Raw genomic sequence first — 18,972 nt, forward strand, 5'->3', positions numbered from 1 at the left:
GCCTTCTCCAACTCAGCCAAATAGCCCCTAACCACAGAATGCTGCTGCCATGAATGGCACGCCCCGCCTCCCGTCTGCCTTTCCTCAGACGCCCCAGACTCTTCCACAAAAGAGAAGGCTCTTTGAGACCCCGACGCGCTCTCAGGCTCGCGATGCACGATCTCCGCTAAAGTCCTCCCTCAAGTCCGCCAAGTCCCCATCCAAGTCCCCGTCCAAGGCGATCCAACAACGCCCAAATGCGACGCCTTTGATCCCCGTCGACGTGGTCGACGCTCCGTCGCAACGTCTCTATGTGGTCGCTTTCTATCTGGCGCTGAATGCCTGGCGAGTGTACGAGTCGTGGACAGCGTCTGACGATTTGGATGCGACGTGGCTGTTTCTGAAGTGGGTGTCGGTGGATGGCTTGTTTTTATTTGGACTACAGGCGTTGCGCATCCCATGGCTGGAGTGGGCATTCCCCACGACGCTGTCGCTATTCCTAGTTCATGCAGTGGGCAACATCTTTTTGATGTTTCGCATACCGGTGGGTTGCCTTCGCGCCTTCTAACCTCAACCCTTGGCTAACTCGCATCAGATTCCGATGGGCGCCTGGATTGGAGGAATGATCAAGGTCGCATATGATCGCGAACTCTCCATCTCGGAACGGAGGGTTAAACCCGGAGATATTATACACAATGCGTCCTTGATTTTGGGAAAACAAATCGTGCACATTTTGCCCGAAGGGTGAGTTGGGAACCCGGATGTAGATGTGTGATCTTCGAGCTGACTGAGCTAGGTCGGCTGTTTTGAACCCCGATCGCGAGGCGCTTTGCATTGATTCCCAAAGAAACACGGTTGACCTCCCGATTCGCGTCAATCAAACCGATCCCATCCTGATCGAGGTGTTGCGACTTGATCTGAACACAGGCGAAAACGAAACCCTGACGATACCGGCAAAACAAGTCAAGCAGCTGAAACGCCAGGCGGACAAGCGGCATGCAAACCGAGAACCTGTCGCCCATCGGGATCTACTCTTACCCGTGAAGAAGACGGGTATCTATCGTCTACAGCGGGTGGTGGATGAATCTCAACTGGATGTTCATACGCGTACATCTGATGCACTCGTCGTCTCTTGCCCGCGAGCGCTGATCAAGAACTCGCATACGAACAAATGTAAGGGGGAACTGTCCAACCTGGTTCTCGAGGTTGAGGGAACGCCGCCTTTGAAGATCAAGTACAGCCGCCAAGTTAACCACCTCGACCGCGGGTTCTCCTTCCAGAACATTCAGCCTGACAATCTCCGCTCTCCGCTGCTGAATCAGAGGGCCAGTGGCGCTCTTTTCAGTGAGACTCAACCAGATATCTCGTGGGCCCAGAGCCAGAAGATTGACCTGCCTTTGAACGAGTCATTGAATGTGGGTGGAGAGTGGTTTTACACTATTGAGGAAGTCCATGATGCTCTCGGAAATGTCGCCAATTATTCCACCCTCTTTGATGACGGAGATCGGCCATCTGCCAAGTCGGTGTCCCAGTGGCACCAGTTCTCCGTCCATGAACGCCCGCGACTGTCTCTATCTGGGTGCAATGACCAACGTCCACTACAGGTTGCTCGGGGAGATAGCGTGAACCTACCTGTCAGCTTCCACGCGGTGGGAAACGGTTACGTTGGGGATGGGCCATTCTCCGTCGTCTACTCGTTCAGAGGCAATGACGATGCTCCGAAAGATGCTCGGACTCTTGTGTTGAAGCATTTGGACCAGAAAACTCCCATCAAGGAGCCGGGCTGGTATGCCTTGACGTCTGTCTCCAGCCAGTACTGCCCAGGCGAAGTTCTGGAGCCATCGTCGTGTTACTTGCACAATCCTCCAGAGCCAGAACTAGCTGTTCGATCCGAGAAGATCTTCGACCGATGTGCCAATAATGCCGTTGGTTTGCTCGTTGACCTGGATTTGACGGGCTCTCCGCCATTTCGTCTCCGATATAGTATTGAAAGCAGCAAGGGCGCAGTGACCAAAACCCAAAAGATTGATGGATTAAGGTCTCAACTCGACTTCACTCCGTCAGAGGCTGGCTACTATCGGTATCGCTTTTTGGACATTGAAGATTCCATCTATTCTCCACGGCCCCTGAAGGATCAAACTCCGACTCTGGAACAAGATGTGAAACCACCAGCTTCAGCCCATTTCATGGGATCGAGAGAAGCACGCAAGACTTGTTTCGGCGAATCGGTCTCTGTGGACGTGTCCTTCTTAGGAGAAGCTCCCTGGACACTGCAATATGAGCTCGTTCACAATGGGAAGAGGTCCAAACACACTCTCGAATCTGAAAAGGAGATGGCGACCATCATCACCGATAAGTTAGTTAGCGGCGGCGAATACACTTTAGCCTTGACAAGTGTCAAGGACAAGTCGAGCTGCAAACGAAACTTGAAGGACAGCATCAAGATCGATGCCCGTTCAAAACCTCCTCAGGCCTCTTTCGGTCAGATCGACAAGAAGAGAACTGTTTCAGCACTGCAGGGCACCAGAGTTGATATTCCGCTACGATTGAGTGGCCAACGGCCATGGACGGTGAGGTACAAAAATGTCGACGTCAACCCCTCGCCCGTGGAGAAAATGTTTTGGGAAGAAAACAGCGCCCTGAGTGTGGATAGGGAAGGTCTCTATGAGCTCGTCGAAGTGTTTGACGGCTCATGCCCAGGCTCTGTGGCCCAATCTGCGAATGAGTTCGAAGTTTCATGGATTCCTCGACCACATATCAGCGCTGTGGATGGATCCTCAGTTGGAAAAACAGGCTCGGTTGTCAAGCCTGAAGTGTGCCAAGGCGACGATGATACTCTCGAACTCCGACTCTCCGGCAATCCTCCGTTCAGTCTTCAGTACGAACAACGGCGAAAGGCAGATCGTGGGGCCCCTTCCGTGAGATCGCGGAACCTCAGGACCGCACTTCATGTGGCTTCGATGGAAATGGACACGTCGGAGCCCGGTCAATACACCTACAAGTTTACCCAAGTTGGCGACAACCTTTATGATCATGACCCGAAGCGCAGCCCCCTGCTGGTCACTCAACAGGTGAACTCGCTCCCATCTGCCAAGTTTGACTCTCCTGGTCACATCTATGGGTTCTGCAAGGAGGATGCCAGTGGTGAAGAAACCGTCCCCGTAACTCTGGAAGGAATCCCACCCTTCTCGCTGGAGATCATGATCAAGCATCACTCGAACGCGAAACCGGAGATTGTCACCATCCCAAAAGTCAACTCCAACCGGCACAACCTGCTCATTCCTCGGCGTCATCTGGACCTAGGCCAACATGTGGTCAGCATTCACAAAGTGCGCGATGCGCGTGGATGTCAACGAACCACCGAGTACGACGCCTCTTCGGTTCGAGTGGCTGTGTCGGACGTGCCGACCATCATTCCGCTCGAATCCAAGGCCGACTATTGTGTAGGTGAACGTCTTTCGTTCTCACTCTCAGGACATGCTCCCTTCGATGTATTCTATACCTTCAACGGCGCCCAGCGGAAGGCAACCTCGCAGAACACCAACTTCCGTCGCATCGCCGAGCGTCCTGGTGAGTTCACCATCACCGCGGTCAGCGACGGGGCTAGTGGCAAATGCAAGGCCCACAAGGACATCACCAAGGTCATCCATGAGATGCCCAGCGTGCGCATCAGCAGAGGAAAGACCTCTGTGGTGGACATCCACGAAGGTGGCGAAGCAGACCTTCATTTCGAGTTTTGGGGAACGCCCCCCTTTGAGTTCACGTAGGTTTCCTGTCTATTTATCTGTCTGGGTCTATGCTGACAGCGATTTCTTTTCCACCACAGGTACATTCGAAGCTCCAACGTTCGGAAGGGGAAGAAGTCGGAGGTGCTTGACATCAAGCATGATATCTCTTACGAGCATCGTAAAACCATCAAAACCTCCGATGAAGGCACATACGAAGTCGTCGCTATCAAGGACAAGTTCTGTTCTTTTTCTTCTCAGGTGCCGTCGGGCAAAGCGGACCGGCCGGCCGGATCTTGAAAAAAAGCAGGGTGTGAAATAACTTCTCTTTCATGTGGTTCGATATAATGCTGGTGATTTTTTTGTGTTCAATCCTTTTTTACCTTTATCTTGGGAGACTTGCATTGCAGCGGCGTGATCAGGTAATCTAATTGTACATTCGAAAATAAGATGGAAATTTTTACTACTTTAAACAATCTACTGTTCCTCACTGGTTCCGTGGGTTTCGATCTTTTCCACGAATGCGTCGCCCAGTCTGGCAATCTCATTTATGATGGCGGGTCGGTTGATTGTAACGCAGTCCTTGGACGTCGCCGATGATGCCGGGGCAGTCGAGTACGCTGTCTTGAGGTTCCAACTCTTGGGCTTCAAAGTCTGGGGATTCCAAAGACCAGCGATCACACTGCAGTGCTCGTCTCCGTGGAAAAGAAGGATACCCTGGCTATAGCATGCCTGGACATCATGAACAAAAGACTCGATTGCTGCCATCTTCCCAGCGCGAGCAGAACCGGTGTCGGCCAGATTCTTGAATTTAGACACAGCACCGGATCGTTCACCAAGGACCTTGGGGTGAATGTGAATGATGAAATCGTAGGGAGCCAGAGAAGTCTGGAAGAGGTCGGACACATCAAAGTCGCTGCTGTTCTTTCGAACCACGCTCATTGCCGCTTTTGCCAAAGTGGACATCCGAGCGGCCACGACCTTGGAGGGCTTTTCGTATTGTGTCCAGGTCACACCGTCAGGATCCATGTCGGAAGCGACAAACAGGGCAACGGTGTTCATTGCCGGATCGATGTTGCGCCAGGCTGAAAAGCGAGTGCGGATGGTCTCAGTCACATCGGGGTCCAGATCTCCCCCCAGGTCAACGATGAATGGTTCCTGCTGCCAGTCCCATCGGGCAAGAGAATGCAAAGTCCGCAGGAAACCCGTCATGACACTCGAGGGACAGTCCCACGGATTGGGTTGCATAAATGCTCGAGTTGCCAACAGTTCGATCAACTCGTCATTAATTTGGGCAGAGAAAAGGTGGGAGCTGAACCAGAGTTTGAGCAGGCGGATGGTGGGTGAGAGAAGCGGAAATCGAGTACATAGGCTTCGAATTGCCTGTGTCAGACGCGGAGCCTGGGTGAAAAGCTTCTTGTAGGAGAAGAGAGCATAAGCAATTCCTTCCCTCTCCCGAGGGCTGAGGGTCTTATCTTTCAGTTGACGCTCGAGTAATGTCTGTTCACGATCGTGATGAATTCTAAGGCGGAAAAGAAAGCCTGAGGTGTGAAGAATATCCAGATAGGCGTTATTCAGCACTTTGCTTGATTCATTCTCCAAGCCAACACGGCACGAAGTGGCAGTGCCTGCCGACTCCAAGGAGTCCCCGATCTTGATGAGGAAAGCCACCTTCGTCATCTGAATCGCTGTGAAATCATCAGGCCATCGCGCAGAGCTTTCAAACTGAAGCACAATGTCGGCAGCTTCGTGAGCAACTCCACCTGAGCTTTGAACTCGGAGCGCCGTGTATCGGAGAAGTGGGCTGGCCGGGGCCAAGTGTCGAACATCCAGAGGAACTTCGTCCATGTTTCGAATGGAACTTTCCAGATCGTTGAAGGCATCGTTGATCATTTGGAAAGGAGGACTGGAGTATGCCACAATGCCCCCGCCTTGGCTGCGGAGCTTTTCATCATACTCGTCGCCGATGAACTCAAAATCCGACTCCGACATTTTGAAATGCCGCAGCAGAATATATGCCAAGATTTGGTGCACAATAGATTTTTCTGATGGCTGTTCAGACCACACAAGACTCTCCAAAATACTGCCATCCTTGAAACGACGGAGCTCTGCCTTCTCTCCCCAAAATGACCTGAACGAAGCGGCCTCATCTTTCTCCTCAGCAGAAGGGCCATGGTCAACAACACGAGACGCATTTTCAGCGTCCAGAAGAAGCCCAACTGACAAAGTTTCACTAGCTTTCTTGATCAAGGACTTTGACCGAATAGACCAGGTGTCGGCACAGTGGCTGGAGAAAGAAATGAGTTTGGCTCGGTCTCCAAGTGCCCTGGAGAGCACTTTATATAGCGCATTTTGTTCTCGAAGGGCTCGGAGAGTATCGCCGTTGAAAGATTTGGGGAACGTCACGAGTCGGTCAAACTTCAATGTTGGTTCATCGACCTTCAAAATGAAAACTTTGTCAAAGTTGTCTTCGCGGGATTCATTAAGCATCTTCAGAGTGGTTGCTGCTTCACGGCGCAGTGTTGCATAAGACCAAGCAGTCATTTTGTAGAGGATATTCAATCCCCTGCGACCATCATATAGAATGGGTCCCTCTCCTTGTGGGAGGGAGAGGTCGCCAGAAAAGAGGAGCAGGGGGCTCATCAGGTCTCTTCCAGCAAGGAACTGCATGGTTGCTTTAAAAATCTGGTAGCTACTGTACGAGCGCATGAGAACAGGTTGCCCAGTCGGACCACCGCCTTCGAACAGCAAAGACATGAGTGCGGCCCATTCAAAGCCCCCGAAGCCCCCGCCTTGGAAGGAGGTATGGAAGCCCCGTTGCTGCAGCCAGGTACGGGCAAGGATGCAAGCGTCCCGGAAGGATTCACATTTTTGAGTGGCGGAGTGTACAGCTTTGTGAAAGAGAGAAACCGTGGCCTCTGACCGAAGGGTGGCATTATAGAACGGACTTGGCTCTCTAATTTCCGAGTTGTCGGCAGAAGAGCCCTGGCGAATGTTGCTCTTCGTCGGCAGTGTCTTTGTGATTGGGAACAGAGTGGGCTCAATTGCCGTGATGATGCGAATCGGGGGCTGGGCGGTTTTCTCTTTGCCATCGCGAGACTCCAACAAGATGAGAGGACGGAGACTGTCGCCGTCTTGCATTCCAAATTTGATTTCGAACCCAAGGGAGACCATCGATTCCTGGATGCCTGCAGCAAGACAGGCGACGTAATATGCCCTCTTGTGGAAGTATCGATAGTTGACAAAATCCTTCTCCTGAAAGAGCGAGCTGGGCATCGTCACCGCCAGATCAACTGCACGGGTTTCCGCGGTACGAGCACCTGTTCTCAAGGCGAGGCTTCCCACCACGTTGATATTTGTTGGCTTCGTATATGACATGGTATATTTCGTCTCCTTGCCGGGTCGCGGTTCAGGCCATGGGACCACAACCCCATTGGCGCTGCGCAACTCCTTTTCAGCCTCGGAAATATGCTTCGGTGGCTTTTCGGGTAGGCTTTCGATGGCATCCTTCACTTTGTGCAGTGTTTCCTGAAGCTTCGACACGCGGCTCTCGTAGTTTGGTCTGAGGCCGGACAGCAACTCGTCCATCTGAAGCTTGAAGAAGCTGGATTTGTAGAAGCCGCTAGCCATGGCGAGCTCTGCAGAGCGCTCATCCTTTGCTCGATTTCCCGCATTGGCCTTTGTAGAATGTCCATCTTTGCGCTGGGCCGTTCCGTCTGTTGAAGGTTTCGACTGCATCGCTGGTGGAGCGGCGTCCTCTGGCAAAGGGCTGAGCTTCCTTCGCTTGACTGTGTGCTCCGACATGTTTGTCGGCGACTGAGGCAGGGTATTTACGCCTGGGAGGATTGGAGGAGTGAAAAGTGAAACTCGAGCAGAACAAGAAGAAAGATCAAAGCTTTGGCCGATAACTAGCGAATTTTTTTTGGGGAGACCGATAACGGTAACAGGTATTGGAAGGTACTCCCAGAATACTCCTTTAATTGTTCATCTTTGGGGGAAATTTAAGTACCTTCTAAGTACCCACTGCTGTACGGTATTACACCGCCGAAGTCGCAGCGGAGTCATCACTGACTGCCCTTCCTATTCTTCTTGCTCTCATTCTTTCTTTTTTGTACTTCCCCCAATCCAATTCCGATTTCTTTGCCACCTTCCAATATCTTGCAGGATGTTGCAAGCGCTAGGAGGCCCTGTGCCTCCCAACACCGACCACGTATGTCTCGCTGCTCCGCAATCAAGATCTATGTGCCCCTCCATGGATAGCTGGGAGGGCATTTCATAGTATCAATTCACTAACCCAAGTCTTTCTAGGCTGTCAGTGTGTCGCTTCCGACATGGAGATCCAATGTCGGCTATGAGGAACAAGAGGACTGGGTTATGAGCAAGATGCAACTAGGTTATCCTCGGTTTTTCGTGCATCCCAGTATCCAAAGACTCGCCCAGGAGGTCATCCGTCGCCACGGAGACCCCAATACCGAAGCAGCTACTTTATTTGCGTCCCAGAAAACGGCGCGCATCTGCCACTCGTTCATTGTATCCCGCTGTGCCGCCGACGCGGCGCCCAAAGTCCGAACCGTGAACTTCATTCCGTCCCCGCATGCCGAAGCGACTTCAATCACGTCGACCTTGTCGAGTGTTATCTACCCAAAGGAATACGCGCCGATTGCCAAACAGGTGTGGCAGCATTCTGGAAACGGCATATCCAGTCGGCGCGGCGAGTTCTGTCTTGGTGCCCTGGAGGATGGGTTCTTGGTGGAAGACAAGGGCTTCTCGACTGCGGAGTTGATTGCGCAGCGACCCTGTAAAGGACCCCGGAGATACCAGGGGAGAGGATCTCTGAATGGCATCACACGGGGCTCCGCACACGCTGCGGGATCTGGAGATTCGCCCGCGGCAAGTAATGGGGTTCAAGATGGACGAGAATATGGCCAGTTCATTGAAGAGCGGTTCGGTCGCAATCTGAGCCCTTCGCTGACCAATCAGGCGAAGCAAGCCGTTCGGAGACGCATTGCAGGCGTGCTAACGGCCGACGTTGACCTGCCCGCGGCCCTCGAAGAGAAATCGTCCGAAGGCCGAGTGGCCGGCATTTCGGAGGACGATGTCTTCCTATATCCCTCCGGCATGAGCTCTATCTTCAACGCCCATCAGATCATCATGGCTGCTCGAGGAGAGAAGAAGAGCATCTGTTTCGGATTTCCATACATTGATACGCTGAAGATCCTCCAGAAATGGGGACCAGGATGCTTGTTCTACGGCAACGGATCATCTGAAGATCTTGATGACTTGGAAAATCGTCTGAAAAATGGCGAGCGGTTCCTAGCACTCTTCACAGAGGCGCCCGGAAACCCACTGCTGAAGACCCCGGATCTGGTCCGGATACGCTCGTTGGCGGATCAGTACGATTTCGCCGTCGTGGTCGATGAAACCGTTGGCAATTTCTTGAACATCAACGTGCTTCGGTATGCAGATATTGTGGTCAGCAGTTTGACCAAGATCTTCAGTGGAGGCAGCAATGTCATGGGAGGAAGTGCCGTTCTCAACCCATCCGGGCAATACTATCAAAGTCTGAAAGAAACATTTGCCCGCGAGTATGAAGATATCTATTGGGCGGAGGATGCTCTTTTCTTGGAGCGAAACAGCCGAGACTTTGTGTCCCGAATTGACAAGATCAACGCCACCTCCGAAGATATCACGGCCATGCTGAAAGCATCTCCTCTGGGTAAGTGCATCTTCCCTAGCTATGCACGCTTTTCTGCTAATCGAGTCATCAAATTCCATAGTGAAAGAAGTGTACTACCCTAAGTACAGCCCTACGAGGCCCTTTTATGATAGCTTCCGCAATCCCAACGGCGGTTATGGAGGCCTCTTCTCTGTCACTTTTTACTCGACTGCTGAAGCTATCGCTTTTTACGATACTCTGGAAGTCCTGAAAGGCCCCAGCCTGGGAACAAATTTTACTTTGAGGTTCGTCGTCGAAATTGCTGCGAACTTTTTTACCCTCTCCTTGCTAACCCTTTCCGGTTCCAGTTCCCCGTACACTCTCTTGGCCCATTATGGCGAACTTGACTGGGTATGTACTCCGTTCCACTGCAGGCGATTTGGGAAACTAATATCTTCTTGTAGGCGAAATCCTTTGGAGTAGAGTCGGATCTGGTCAGAATTAGCGTTGGGTTGGAGGACGTGGCCGATCTACGCTCCAGAGTACAACGTGCCCTGGACGCCGTAGAAGCTGCCAGGAAATGAGAGGGCTACTGCAACCAGCATAAGCATTTCCATTGTTCAAAAGGGTGTTGAGCATTCAGATTGTGTATATACAAAAACAGGTTGGTTGAAGGATCAAAGCGAACCTGATGAATGAACAAGCATATAATTGTGGATATCCAGATCCGTAGATAATGTTAGAAACGAAGAATTCGGGGAAGCAAAGACACCATCATCACGCCATCCTGCTGAAAACAGAGAGAACGAGAGGGAAAACTGGCCGGGACACAGCTAACCATTCTCTGTTGATGCAGCAGGGTCCCAGCTCCATTGCCTCCTTGCTGTTGAAAAGTGAACGCCAGGTAGACAGAAGATCAAAGCAAACGCAGCGGAGCAGCTAAAACGAACGATCAATCACCTCATCATTTCCCACGGCACTGGCTGTCTGGCTAGCCACTCCCCCTAATTCACCACTCCCCGTTCTTCTCAATGCCTGCCGCATTGTTTCAATATTGAGTTCTCCGCCAAAACTCGAGGAGACCGGGCTCTGGGCCGGCGGGAATGGGCTTCCTGCACCCCGAGCTCCGGGTGGAGGGGACATTTCCGTTCCTTTGAAGGAGGTCGCAATGCTCGTGGGCGGCGAGGTTCCCATCGCATGTGATGAGGCCGGTGAGCGCAATGGTGATGGGGACCGGTTTGCAGGTCCGCCAGGGGCTGATGCATGTTGGGAGGGGTCTCGACTGGCCCATGTGTCGCCCGTTTCGGCGTGTTCGGCATTGACTACATCGGCAAAGGAGATAAAGCTCAAGCGTCGTACATCCGTCGAGTCTAGGGCTCCGTGGGCAGATGAAACTTCGTCGGCATCGGAGTGGTTTGTTCCCACCATGTGGTCATCGATTACCGAGGATGATAGCGATTGCTCCATCGGAGACGCGCCTATAACCCCTGCGACAGCAGACTGGTGTAGACTATGTGTGACAATCTCGACAGAATCAGGATCCAGGTGGCCGTCTGTAATCGCAGCCGACGATGCCTCGAGAACCGGGGGAATATAGTTTTCTGTTCGAATATGTGCAGGGATCGAAGAGGATGCTTGCGCCGGGACCATATCTTCCTGGACGCTTCGCTCAAAGATCTGGGAGGCGGGCGAGTGCATGCGAGGCGGTAATTGAGATGTGCATCCGGGAGACGGCGGTTGTCTTGGGGGATGTCTCAGATCAAAGGGATTGGCTGGGCGCATTCCTTCGATTGGGCTCACGGGTGAGGTTGGAGATGTCGTGCCGCTGTTCGAGGCACCACCGAATGTTCCCTCGGTGCAGTCCTTGTGGGTATCTTTCATTTGGATCCCGGGTGGATATCCTGGCTTGGGAGCTCGAATCCGAGTTCCATCCGGAGCGATCAGGGATTCATTCCGGTCGGACTCAGCCAGCTTATCTAGCTGAGGAAATGTTCGGAGAGGTCGCGGCTGACCATCCACCAACGAGCGCTGCACGCTGCTTTGGGATTCGGCCATAACGACGAGAGTCAGGACGCAGACGGAGAACAATGGCTTTATTTGATGAAGATGGAAGGCCGCTGAGGGAGGTGAGAGAACAGCCTAACAAAGGGCCATGACCAGAAACAGCCCGCCGATGAGTGTTGGGGGAAGGGAGGCTGGAAGGGCAATAGGCAGTGCGAGCCAAAGCAGTCAAGGAGGCGACATTTCGTGTGTCTTGGGGATCGATGATGACGCCGGTGTGCAGGTGATCAAACATTGGTGAGGGTCGCAGTACCCGATACTTGGGGTTTCGCTCGGGGGCCGCACAGTGGAGTAAGTACCCGGTACTTCTTCCCCAAGCACCATGCCTGATCGAGCAGGTCTCGTGACCCCTGGGAAAAACTTCAGGGCTGTTCCGTCCATTCGACGCTTTCCATGATCCCCCGGATCTCGCCCTCTACCCCCATTTCCGGTATAGTCTTCACTTCCTCCGGCGTGTGAGATGTGCTTCACGACGACCGCTCACCATTACTATTTTTGATCCTCAGCCCATCCATCCAGCCATCAATTGGCCCGCCACTGGACCCCGATGGCGGCCATCATCACGGGGCCGAAACGGCCATGGCTCACCCTGCCATTCCTCCTCCCATCATGGACAGACTCCTTAGTCCTGGGGTCGCGGCGCCATCAGTCTTCATATCGACGGACCAAGCAACGCCTACGCGTCAAACCCGACGCCTCCTTTGGCTCGTCCGCCGAGCGCCAGGACCACATCATCTACAACCCTCCCTCCAGTGCCCCCAATGTCTATCACACGCCGACCAAGTTTCTGCCCCCGGATGACGTCCGGCGAGCGATGCGGCCCGAGGAGCCCGTGAAGCAAGATGTCGAAAGCCTTCCGGGCGTGTTCAAGAAAGTGTACGAGAAGAAATACCACCTAAACCCGTCGGATATCGAGGAGATCCGCAAACTCCGGCTCGAGGACCCGATGAAATGGAGCCGCCACAAGCTGGCCAAGCGGTTTGACTGCTCGCCCATGTTTGTTGCCATGGTCTGCGAAGCCAGCCAGCAGAAGAAGGAGATCCAGAAGCAGGTCTTGGAGGCCGTGCAATCCCGCTGGGGGGCGAAGCGACGGATGGCCAGGGAGGACCGGCAGCTGCGCCGGGAGGCCTGGGGACGGGACATGTAGGGTCTCTATTTTTTTCCCCTTTTTTTTTTATCCTCTGTAAAGAAAGACATTGTATTCTAGCTTGTGTTATGCGCCGCCATCCAAATGCATACTAAACTATAAACTATCCTTCTCAATTCTTGCTGTGTAGCACCCTGCAAACGCGATTATAATCAATATCAGGACATGTAACTGATAGTGCCGATGCCTCGCCGGGTGTATCCGACTGGACTACTTGTTTCGTGGGTGGCCGCAACTAACCATTTCACTCGGTCCATTACCTAACTCTCTCGCTCCCTCCAATGCCCCTCTTTGCTCTCCGCGCAACGGTCGCTCGGTCGTTTCTCCCCCGGTTTTCTCTCTGTGCTCGTGCTTCTCTCCCTCCTCGTCGCTTCTACTACGGCTATATCAGTGACTCCAAAATGGCGCCACAGCTGGAACCCTTCTTCAAGCAGTAAGTCCAACCTTTATCACCACCATTTCGTCGCGGGAAAGAAAACTGAAACACTCGCGGGATAGAGTCGATGAGTCGTCTGTCTCCTTCATCGATCGTATGTCCCTTGCCTTGGCCACAACTGACTCCCGCACATGCGCTGATCAATCCACGATAAGGTCTGCGAAAGGCGGTTGCGATTCCTTCCGTCTCCGCGCAAGATGAGAACCGAAAGGATGTGTTCCGGGTACGGTGTCGGAGTCTTTTCCCTCATCAATTTTTTTTGGGCACTGACACGGTCCGCAGATGGCTCAATTCCTCGCTTCTGAGCTAGAGGCTCTGGGCGCTGAGGTGCAGCAGAGACCCTTGGGCAAGCAGCCCGGCAAGGAGCACCTCGACCTGCCACCGGTGGTCATCGCCCGCTATGGCAATGACAAGAACAAGCGCACCATCCTGGTCTACGGCCACTATGATGTGCAGCCCGCCCTGAAGGAAGATGGCTGGGCCACCGAGCCCTTTGAGCTGACCATCGATGACAAGGATCGGATGTATGGTCGCGGGAGCACGGATGACAAGGGCCCCGTTCTTGGCTGGCTCAACGTGATTGAGGCCCACCGCAAGGCTGGTGTTGAGCTGCCTGTCAACCTGCTGTGCTGCTTCGAAGGCATGGAGGAGTATGGCTCGGAGGGTCTGGATGAGTTTATCCAAGCCGAGGCCAAAAGCTTCTTCAAGGATGCCGATGCTGTTTGCATTTCAGATAACTACTGGCTGGGCACTGAGAAACCTTGCCTGACCTATGGCCTGCGCGGCTGCAACTACTACTCCGTGAGCGTCTCCGGTCCTGCTCAGGATCTCCACAGCGGTGTCTTTGGTGGTTCTGCCCACGAGCCCATGACCGATTTGATGAATGTGTTGTCGAAGCTGGTTGACGCTCAGGGTAACATTCTCATTCCGGGCATCATGGACCTGGTGGCCCCTCTGACGGAAGAGGAGAAAAAGTTGTACCCCAACATCAGCTACACCATGGACAACCTGCACGAATCTCTGGGTAGTGAAACGGGCATCCACCCCACCAAGGAGCGCACCCTCATGGCCCGGTGGCGTTATCCCTCCCTGTCCATCCACGGCGTGGAGGGCGCCTACTCCGCCCCTGGAGCGAAGACGGTCATCCCGGCCAAGGTGATTGGCAAGTTCTCGATCCGCACCGTGCCTAACATGGAAAGCCCCGATGTGAACAAGCTCGTCTTCGACCACATCAAGGCCGAGTTTGCCAAGCTGAACAGCAAAAACAAGCTGGATGTGTGGCTGCAGCACGATGGCAAGTGGTGGGTTGCCAGCCCCAAGCACTGGAACTTCACCGCCGCCAGCAAGGCCGTAGAGCAGGTCTTTGGTGTCGAGCCTGATCTGACTCGCGAGGGTGGAAGGTACGTCTGATCTTTTCTTGACGGTCCGAGTGTCGCTAATCAAGTCCACAGTATCCCAGTCACCTTGACCTTTGAGCAAGCCACCGGCAAGAACGTTCTGCTTCTCCCCATGGGCAGCTCGACTGATGCCGCGCACTCGATCAACGAGAAGCTCGACCGGAGGAACTACATTGAAGGCACCAAGCTGCTGGGAGCCTATCTGCACTACGTAGCGGAAGAGCCCCTGGCATAGGCTCATTTGTGTCTGGACCGAGTTTTCCTTATAAAAATGCAAAGAGTTCTAGCCCAACCCATAATAATAATGTCGATGTTGCAGATGTAACTGGATAAGTTAACTTAGAAGACATGTAGAGTGGATGACTAAGAGGCACTCGGATGTGCTGACCGCCTTTCCACTCTGCCACTGACGCGAAAAAGGATGTCCGAACGCGCGCTTTCTTCGCGCGGCTTTTTCGATCACGGGCAAGCGAGCCCACTGCGATGCTTCAGCATGAGCTAGTTTCGTTCCTATGACGGCTTTTTTGCTCTTCATCTTCCTATGCCATCCTTCAAACGCGTGCAGGAGTCTTCGGACTCCGAGGACTCCTCTGCCCTATCCGGCGCGAGCCCCGTCCTGAATGGCTCTGCCTCCCCTCACTCGGTATATATGCCCTTCCCGGAAATATTCAGATGGGATCCAATACGCTGACTGCTACATGCGACGCAGAGGAAACGGCCTCGTACATCGGAGTCGCCCACTACGTCCGAAGGAGAGGATGTCGATTTACGCGCGCCCAGATTCTTGTCCGTCGCCGACGATGCGCTTACGGAAGACGAGGAAGAGTTGGAATTGCGTCAAACACAACTCATTCAGGAGAAGTACTCCCACCTTGTCGACGAAGCCAATGTCCCCGCCGAGCATGGAATCCTCGAGCGCGTGGAGTGCTACAACTTCATGTGTCACGATCACTTTCACGTGGAGCTCGGTCCCCTGATCAACTTCATTGTGGGTAAAAATGGCAGTGGCAAGAGTGCTATTCTGACCGCGATCACCCTCTGCCTCGGAGGAAAGGCTTCGGCAACCAACCGTGGGCAGAGCCTCAAGAATTTCATCAAGGAGGGCAAGGAGTAAGTCCATCAATCCTATTCCTGGTCATTCTACGATCTGACCGAATCTGGCCTCTTGTTAGAAACGCAACCATCATTGTTCGAATCAAAAATCAAGGTGACGGTGCCTACATGCCAGACGACTATGGAAAATCCATTATCGTCGAACGCCATTTTTCCAAGAGCGGTGCCAGCGGGTTCAAAATTAAGGCTGAAAATGGTCGTATAGTTTCGACCAAGAAAGCCGAGTTGGATGCCATCACCGATTACTTTTCCCTGCAGATCGACAACCCGATGAACGTGCTCTCCCAAGACATGGCCCGTCAATTTCTCAGCACATCCAGCCCGGCTGAGAAGTACAAATTTTTTGTCAAGGGCGTTCAACTGGAACAGCTGGATCAGGATTACCGACTGATCGAAGAGTCAGTTGACCAAATTGAAGAAAAACTCCGGAACAAGGCACAGGATATCAAGATCTTGGGAAACCGAAGGGATGCGGCGAAGAAAAAATTGGAAATCTCCGATCAGCATGACTCGTTGAGAGAGCGCCTTCGGCTCATCCGGGGTCAAGCGGCCTGGGCCCAGGTAGAGGAACAAGAAAGAGTATGAGGATTCATTCCCGTTGTGATTGTCCGTCAGTCTGACCAAAACAGATACGAGACTCGATGAGCGAGGAGCTTTCCAAAGCGGATATCCTGATAGCATCTGCGGAGGCTGAACTCGGTCGATTCGACGACGCGTTTCAAGCTGTTGAACAGGAATCTGAAACAGCGGATGAACATGCTTGGCGAGCTGCACACGCGCTGGAGGAAGGACAAGGGGAAAAGACCAAAATCAAGGAGAGATTAGATGAGCAGATGAATACCCGCCATGACCTCCAGGTAATTTTCGTTCAGGGCACTCAACGTTCCTGGCAACCTTGCTAACCCATTGTAGGCCGAGCAACGTCAAATCAGGGAATATGTCAAGCGAGCAGACACCCAAGTCCAGGATGCACAACAAAAGATTGACGACGAGAATCAACGTCTTGCTGATGCGAGCGGTGGGAGCTACGCTCGGAAGCAAGAGGAGTGTGAACAAGCAGCATCCGACGCTGCATCTGCCCGGCATGAGTATGATGAGCATCGCAATGGTGTGGACCAGATACGCGAAGATCTTCAAACTGCTGAGAAGGAGGCAGAATTGGCAAAGAGACCTCTTGAACGGAAAGGGAACGATATTGAGCAGGCAGAGACCCGGCTCAGAGCCCTCTCGAGAGAGGATGGACGAACTCAGTCTGGTTTCCATGAAAGGCTACCTATGCTTCTGAGAGCCATTAATCAGCAAGAGCGATCGTTCGCCGCACGTCCAGTCGGCCCAATCGGTCATCACGTTACGTTGCTTAAACCGAAGTGGTCATCGATCTTGGAACATTCTTTTGGTGGTACACTCGGCAGTTTCATCGTGACTTCGAAGCAAGACATGAATCTTCTTTCCAGCATCATGCAACGGGTGAACTGGTAAGTACCCAAACATCCTGTTCCTTGTCTATGTGAGCATGCCTCGTCTGACAATAACTTATGGCAGTCAATGTCCAATTCTCATTGGGCGGGGCGGTCACCTCGATACATCTGCCCACGAACCGGACCCTGAATATGACACTGCCTTGCGGGTTCTCCAAGTAAGAGATTTATATGGCTAAAAGAACGCGAGGTTTGCTAATCCCTGCAGATTGACAACGAATTAGTACGCCGACAGTTGGTTATCAACCACGGAATAGAACAAATGCTGTTGATTGAGAGCTTGGATGAGGCGACCTCTGTGCTCTTCGATGGCCAGCGCCCAAAGAACGTGAAACGATGCTTTTGCATCGACGCAAAAGATCGCCGCCGAGGAATGCATCTCTCGTTCACTCGAGCCGGTGAACCAACTCAGTCTCCCGTACCCATGTACCGTGGCAATCCCCGGATGAAATCGGATCTCGCCTCCCAAATCAGGTAAAATATCCAGTCGACATGAATTTCTACAATGCGCTCAATATACTAACCCGTTTTCGGCCTATAGTGTGCAGAATGAGGTGGTTCAAGACCTCAAGCGTGAAGCGAACGAGCTGGAACAACAACTGCGATCAGCTCGTGCCCGAGTCGAGGCTTGTAAGCAGGCGCAGGTAAGGCACGGAAGAAGGGAGAAAGAGTTGCAAATCAATATGCAGAGGATGGAAGACCATGCAGAAGCCCTCAAAGATGCCCTAGACAAAGAAAATGTCGAAGATGGGCATATTGATGCCCTTCACGCAGCGCTGAAGGAAGCTGAACACGAGAAGCGGATTAATGAGGGGTCCTACCAGGATAGCGTTGCGGCCATGAGCGCCATGATGCAGACCTTGAAGGAGATTCGGCGAGAGATGCAGACCAAGGATGGCGAACTCTCCGAGCTGCAAGAAAAATCTCGAATCGCTGACAGTGAGAAGGGGCGCGTGGCTGACAAGCGCCGTAAGATTCTCGGCGACAAAAATGCAGCCATCGAACGCATCAATAGCGATAAGCGTGACAGAGCGCGGATCCATGAAAAGCGGGAACAGCTCGCTGCACGGGTTGTCGATTACAATGAAAAGGCCTGCATGGTCTGCGCTCGCGTTCCTGTCGATGAAAGTGAAACCCCAGCGAGCTTGGACTTGAAACTGGAAACATTGAATCGGGATCTCCAGCGTTACACTCAACAGTATGACTCTTTGATCCCAGCAGACTCCGGGATGTTCACACATGCTAACTCCACTTAGGCTCGGAGCATCGCGGGATGAGATCGCTGCGGAAGCTGGCAGAACAGAATCTGCTTATCTGCGGGCTAAGAAACAGGTCGAGGAGTTGACAGCACTGGCTCAGGTATGTTCCGGTACCTGTTTGATTCTCTTTGTCTAACGCATTATTGCCACAGATGTTCAAAGACACCCTTGAGAATCGGAAGAAGCGGTGGGAGATCTTCCGGTCTCACATCTCTTCTCGGGCCAAAGCTCAGTTCACATATCTTCTGAGTGAGCGAAGCTTCCGTGGTCGGCTTCTGGCAGATCATACCGGCAAACTCTTGGATTTGCAAGTGGAACCCGATATCACCAAGGATGATGCCACGGGCCGTGGCGCTAAAACCCTGTCTGGGGGTGAAAAGTCGTTTTCTCAAGTGTGTCTTCTGCTGGCCCTTTGGGAGGCCATGGGATCACCCATTCGCTGCCTCGATGAGTTGTACGTCCCCGAGTCAATCTCCAGTTTCCCTTCTGTTCCTTCTTGCTGACTCATGTCAATAGCGATGTGTATATGGACCATATCAACAGAAGGATGGCCATTGACATGCTTATGATTGCGGCCCGACGGTCAATCGGACGACAGTTCATTCTCATCACCCCTGGAACGAAGACCGACATCACCATCGCTCCGGATGTCCGAGTGAAGGAGTTGGCAGAACCCGAGCGCGGCCAAACCGCGCTATCATTCCGGTGATGAGCTGTGCCT

General features: G+C 52.9%; 7 protein-coding genes across 7 annotated transcripts; 5 read left to right on the forward strand and 2 right to left on the reverse strand.

Annotated features, from left to right (window-relative positions):
• Window positions 1–49: 49 nt before the first annotated feature.
• On the forward strand, window positions 50–4,004 carry PFLUO_LOCUS826 (uncharacterized protein; the record flags this gene model as incomplete). Its single annotated transcript, XM_073786033.1, has 4 exons — window positions 50–523; window positions 575–723; window positions 776–3,742; window positions 3,806–4,004. The coding sequence occupies 4 exons, from the start codon at window positions 50–52 to the stop codon at window positions 4,002–4,004; spliced, it is 3,789 nt and encodes a 1,262-aa protein (XP_073634922.1).
• Window positions 4,005–4,181: 177 nt separating this feature from the next.
• PFLUO_LOCUS827 (U3 snoRNP protein) lies at window positions 4,182–7,508 on the reverse strand (the record flags this gene model as incomplete). The annotated part of the gene is made up of 1 exon (XM_073786044.1): window positions 4,182–7,508. The coding sequence occupies one exon, from the start codon at window positions 7,506–7,508 to the stop codon at window positions 4,182–4,184; it is 3,327 nt and encodes a 1,108-aa protein (XP_073634923.1).
• Window positions 7,509–7,869: 361 nt separating this feature from the next.
• PFLUO_LOCUS828 (Cystathionine gamma-synthase) lies at window positions 7,870–9,944 on the forward strand (the record flags this gene model as incomplete). The annotated part of the gene is made up of 5 exons (XM_073786055.1): window positions 7,870–7,914; window positions 8,013–9,420; window positions 9,482–9,665; window positions 9,729–9,771; window positions 9,825–9,944. 5 exons carry the CDS (start codon window positions 7,870–7,872, stop codon window positions 9,942–9,944), a joined length of 1,800 nt encoding a protein of 599 aa, XP_073634924.1.
• A 355-nt stretch (window positions 9,945–10,299) lies between these two features.
• PFLUO_LOCUS829 (uncharacterized protein) lies at window positions 10,300–11,415 on the reverse strand (the record flags this gene model as incomplete). Its single annotated transcript, XM_073786066.1, has 1 exon — window positions 10,300–11,415. The coding sequence occupies one exon, from the start codon at window positions 11,413–11,415 to the stop codon at window positions 10,300–10,302; it is 1,116 nt and encodes a 371-aa protein (XP_073634925.1).
• Window positions 11,416–11,968: 553 nt separating this feature from the next.
• Window positions 11,969–12,568, forward strand: PFLUO_LOCUS830 (uncharacterized protein; the record flags this gene model as incomplete). The annotated part of the gene is made up of 1 exon (XM_073786077.1): window positions 11,969–12,568. The coding sequence occupies one exon, from the start codon at window positions 11,969–11,971 to the stop codon at window positions 12,566–12,568; it is 600 nt and encodes a 199-aa protein (XP_073634926.1).
• Window positions 12,569–12,969: 401 nt separating this feature from the next.
• Window positions 12,970–14,636, forward strand: PFLUO_LOCUS831 (Cys-Gly metallodipeptidase; the record flags this gene model as incomplete). Its single annotated transcript, XM_073786088.1, has 5 exons — window positions 12,970–13,001; window positions 13,067–13,098; window positions 13,160–13,227; window positions 13,287–14,404; window positions 14,456–14,636. 5 exons carry the CDS (start codon window positions 12,970–12,972, stop codon window positions 14,634–14,636), a joined length of 1,431 nt encoding a protein of 476 aa, XP_073634927.1.
• Window positions 14,637–14,942: 306 nt separating this feature from the next.
• On the forward strand, window positions 14,943–18,960 carry PFLUO_LOCUS832 (Structural maintenance of chromosomes protein 6; the record flags this gene model as incomplete). The annotated part of the gene is made up of 12 exons (XM_073786099.1): window positions 14,943–15,044; window positions 15,111–15,511; window positions 15,574–16,093; window positions 16,144–16,371; window positions 16,427–16,989; window positions 17,057–17,150; window positions 17,201–17,466; window positions 17,534–17,636; window positions 17,682–18,190; window positions 18,249–18,351; window positions 18,404–18,705; window positions 18,768–18,960. 12 exons carry the CDS (start codon window positions 14,943–14,945, stop codon window positions 18,958–18,960), a joined length of 3,384 nt encoding a protein of 1,127 aa, XP_073634928.1.
• Window positions 18,961–18,972: the final 12 nt, after the last annotated feature.

The sequence above is a fragment of the Penicillium psychrofluorescens genome (genome assembly GCF_964197705.1).
Source record: "Penicillium psychrofluorescens genome assembly, chromosome: 1".
In the NCBI taxonomy this organism is placed as follows: domain Eukaryota; kingdom Fungi; phylum Ascomycota; class Eurotiomycetes; order Eurotiales; family Aspergillaceae; genus Penicillium; species Penicillium psychrofluorescens.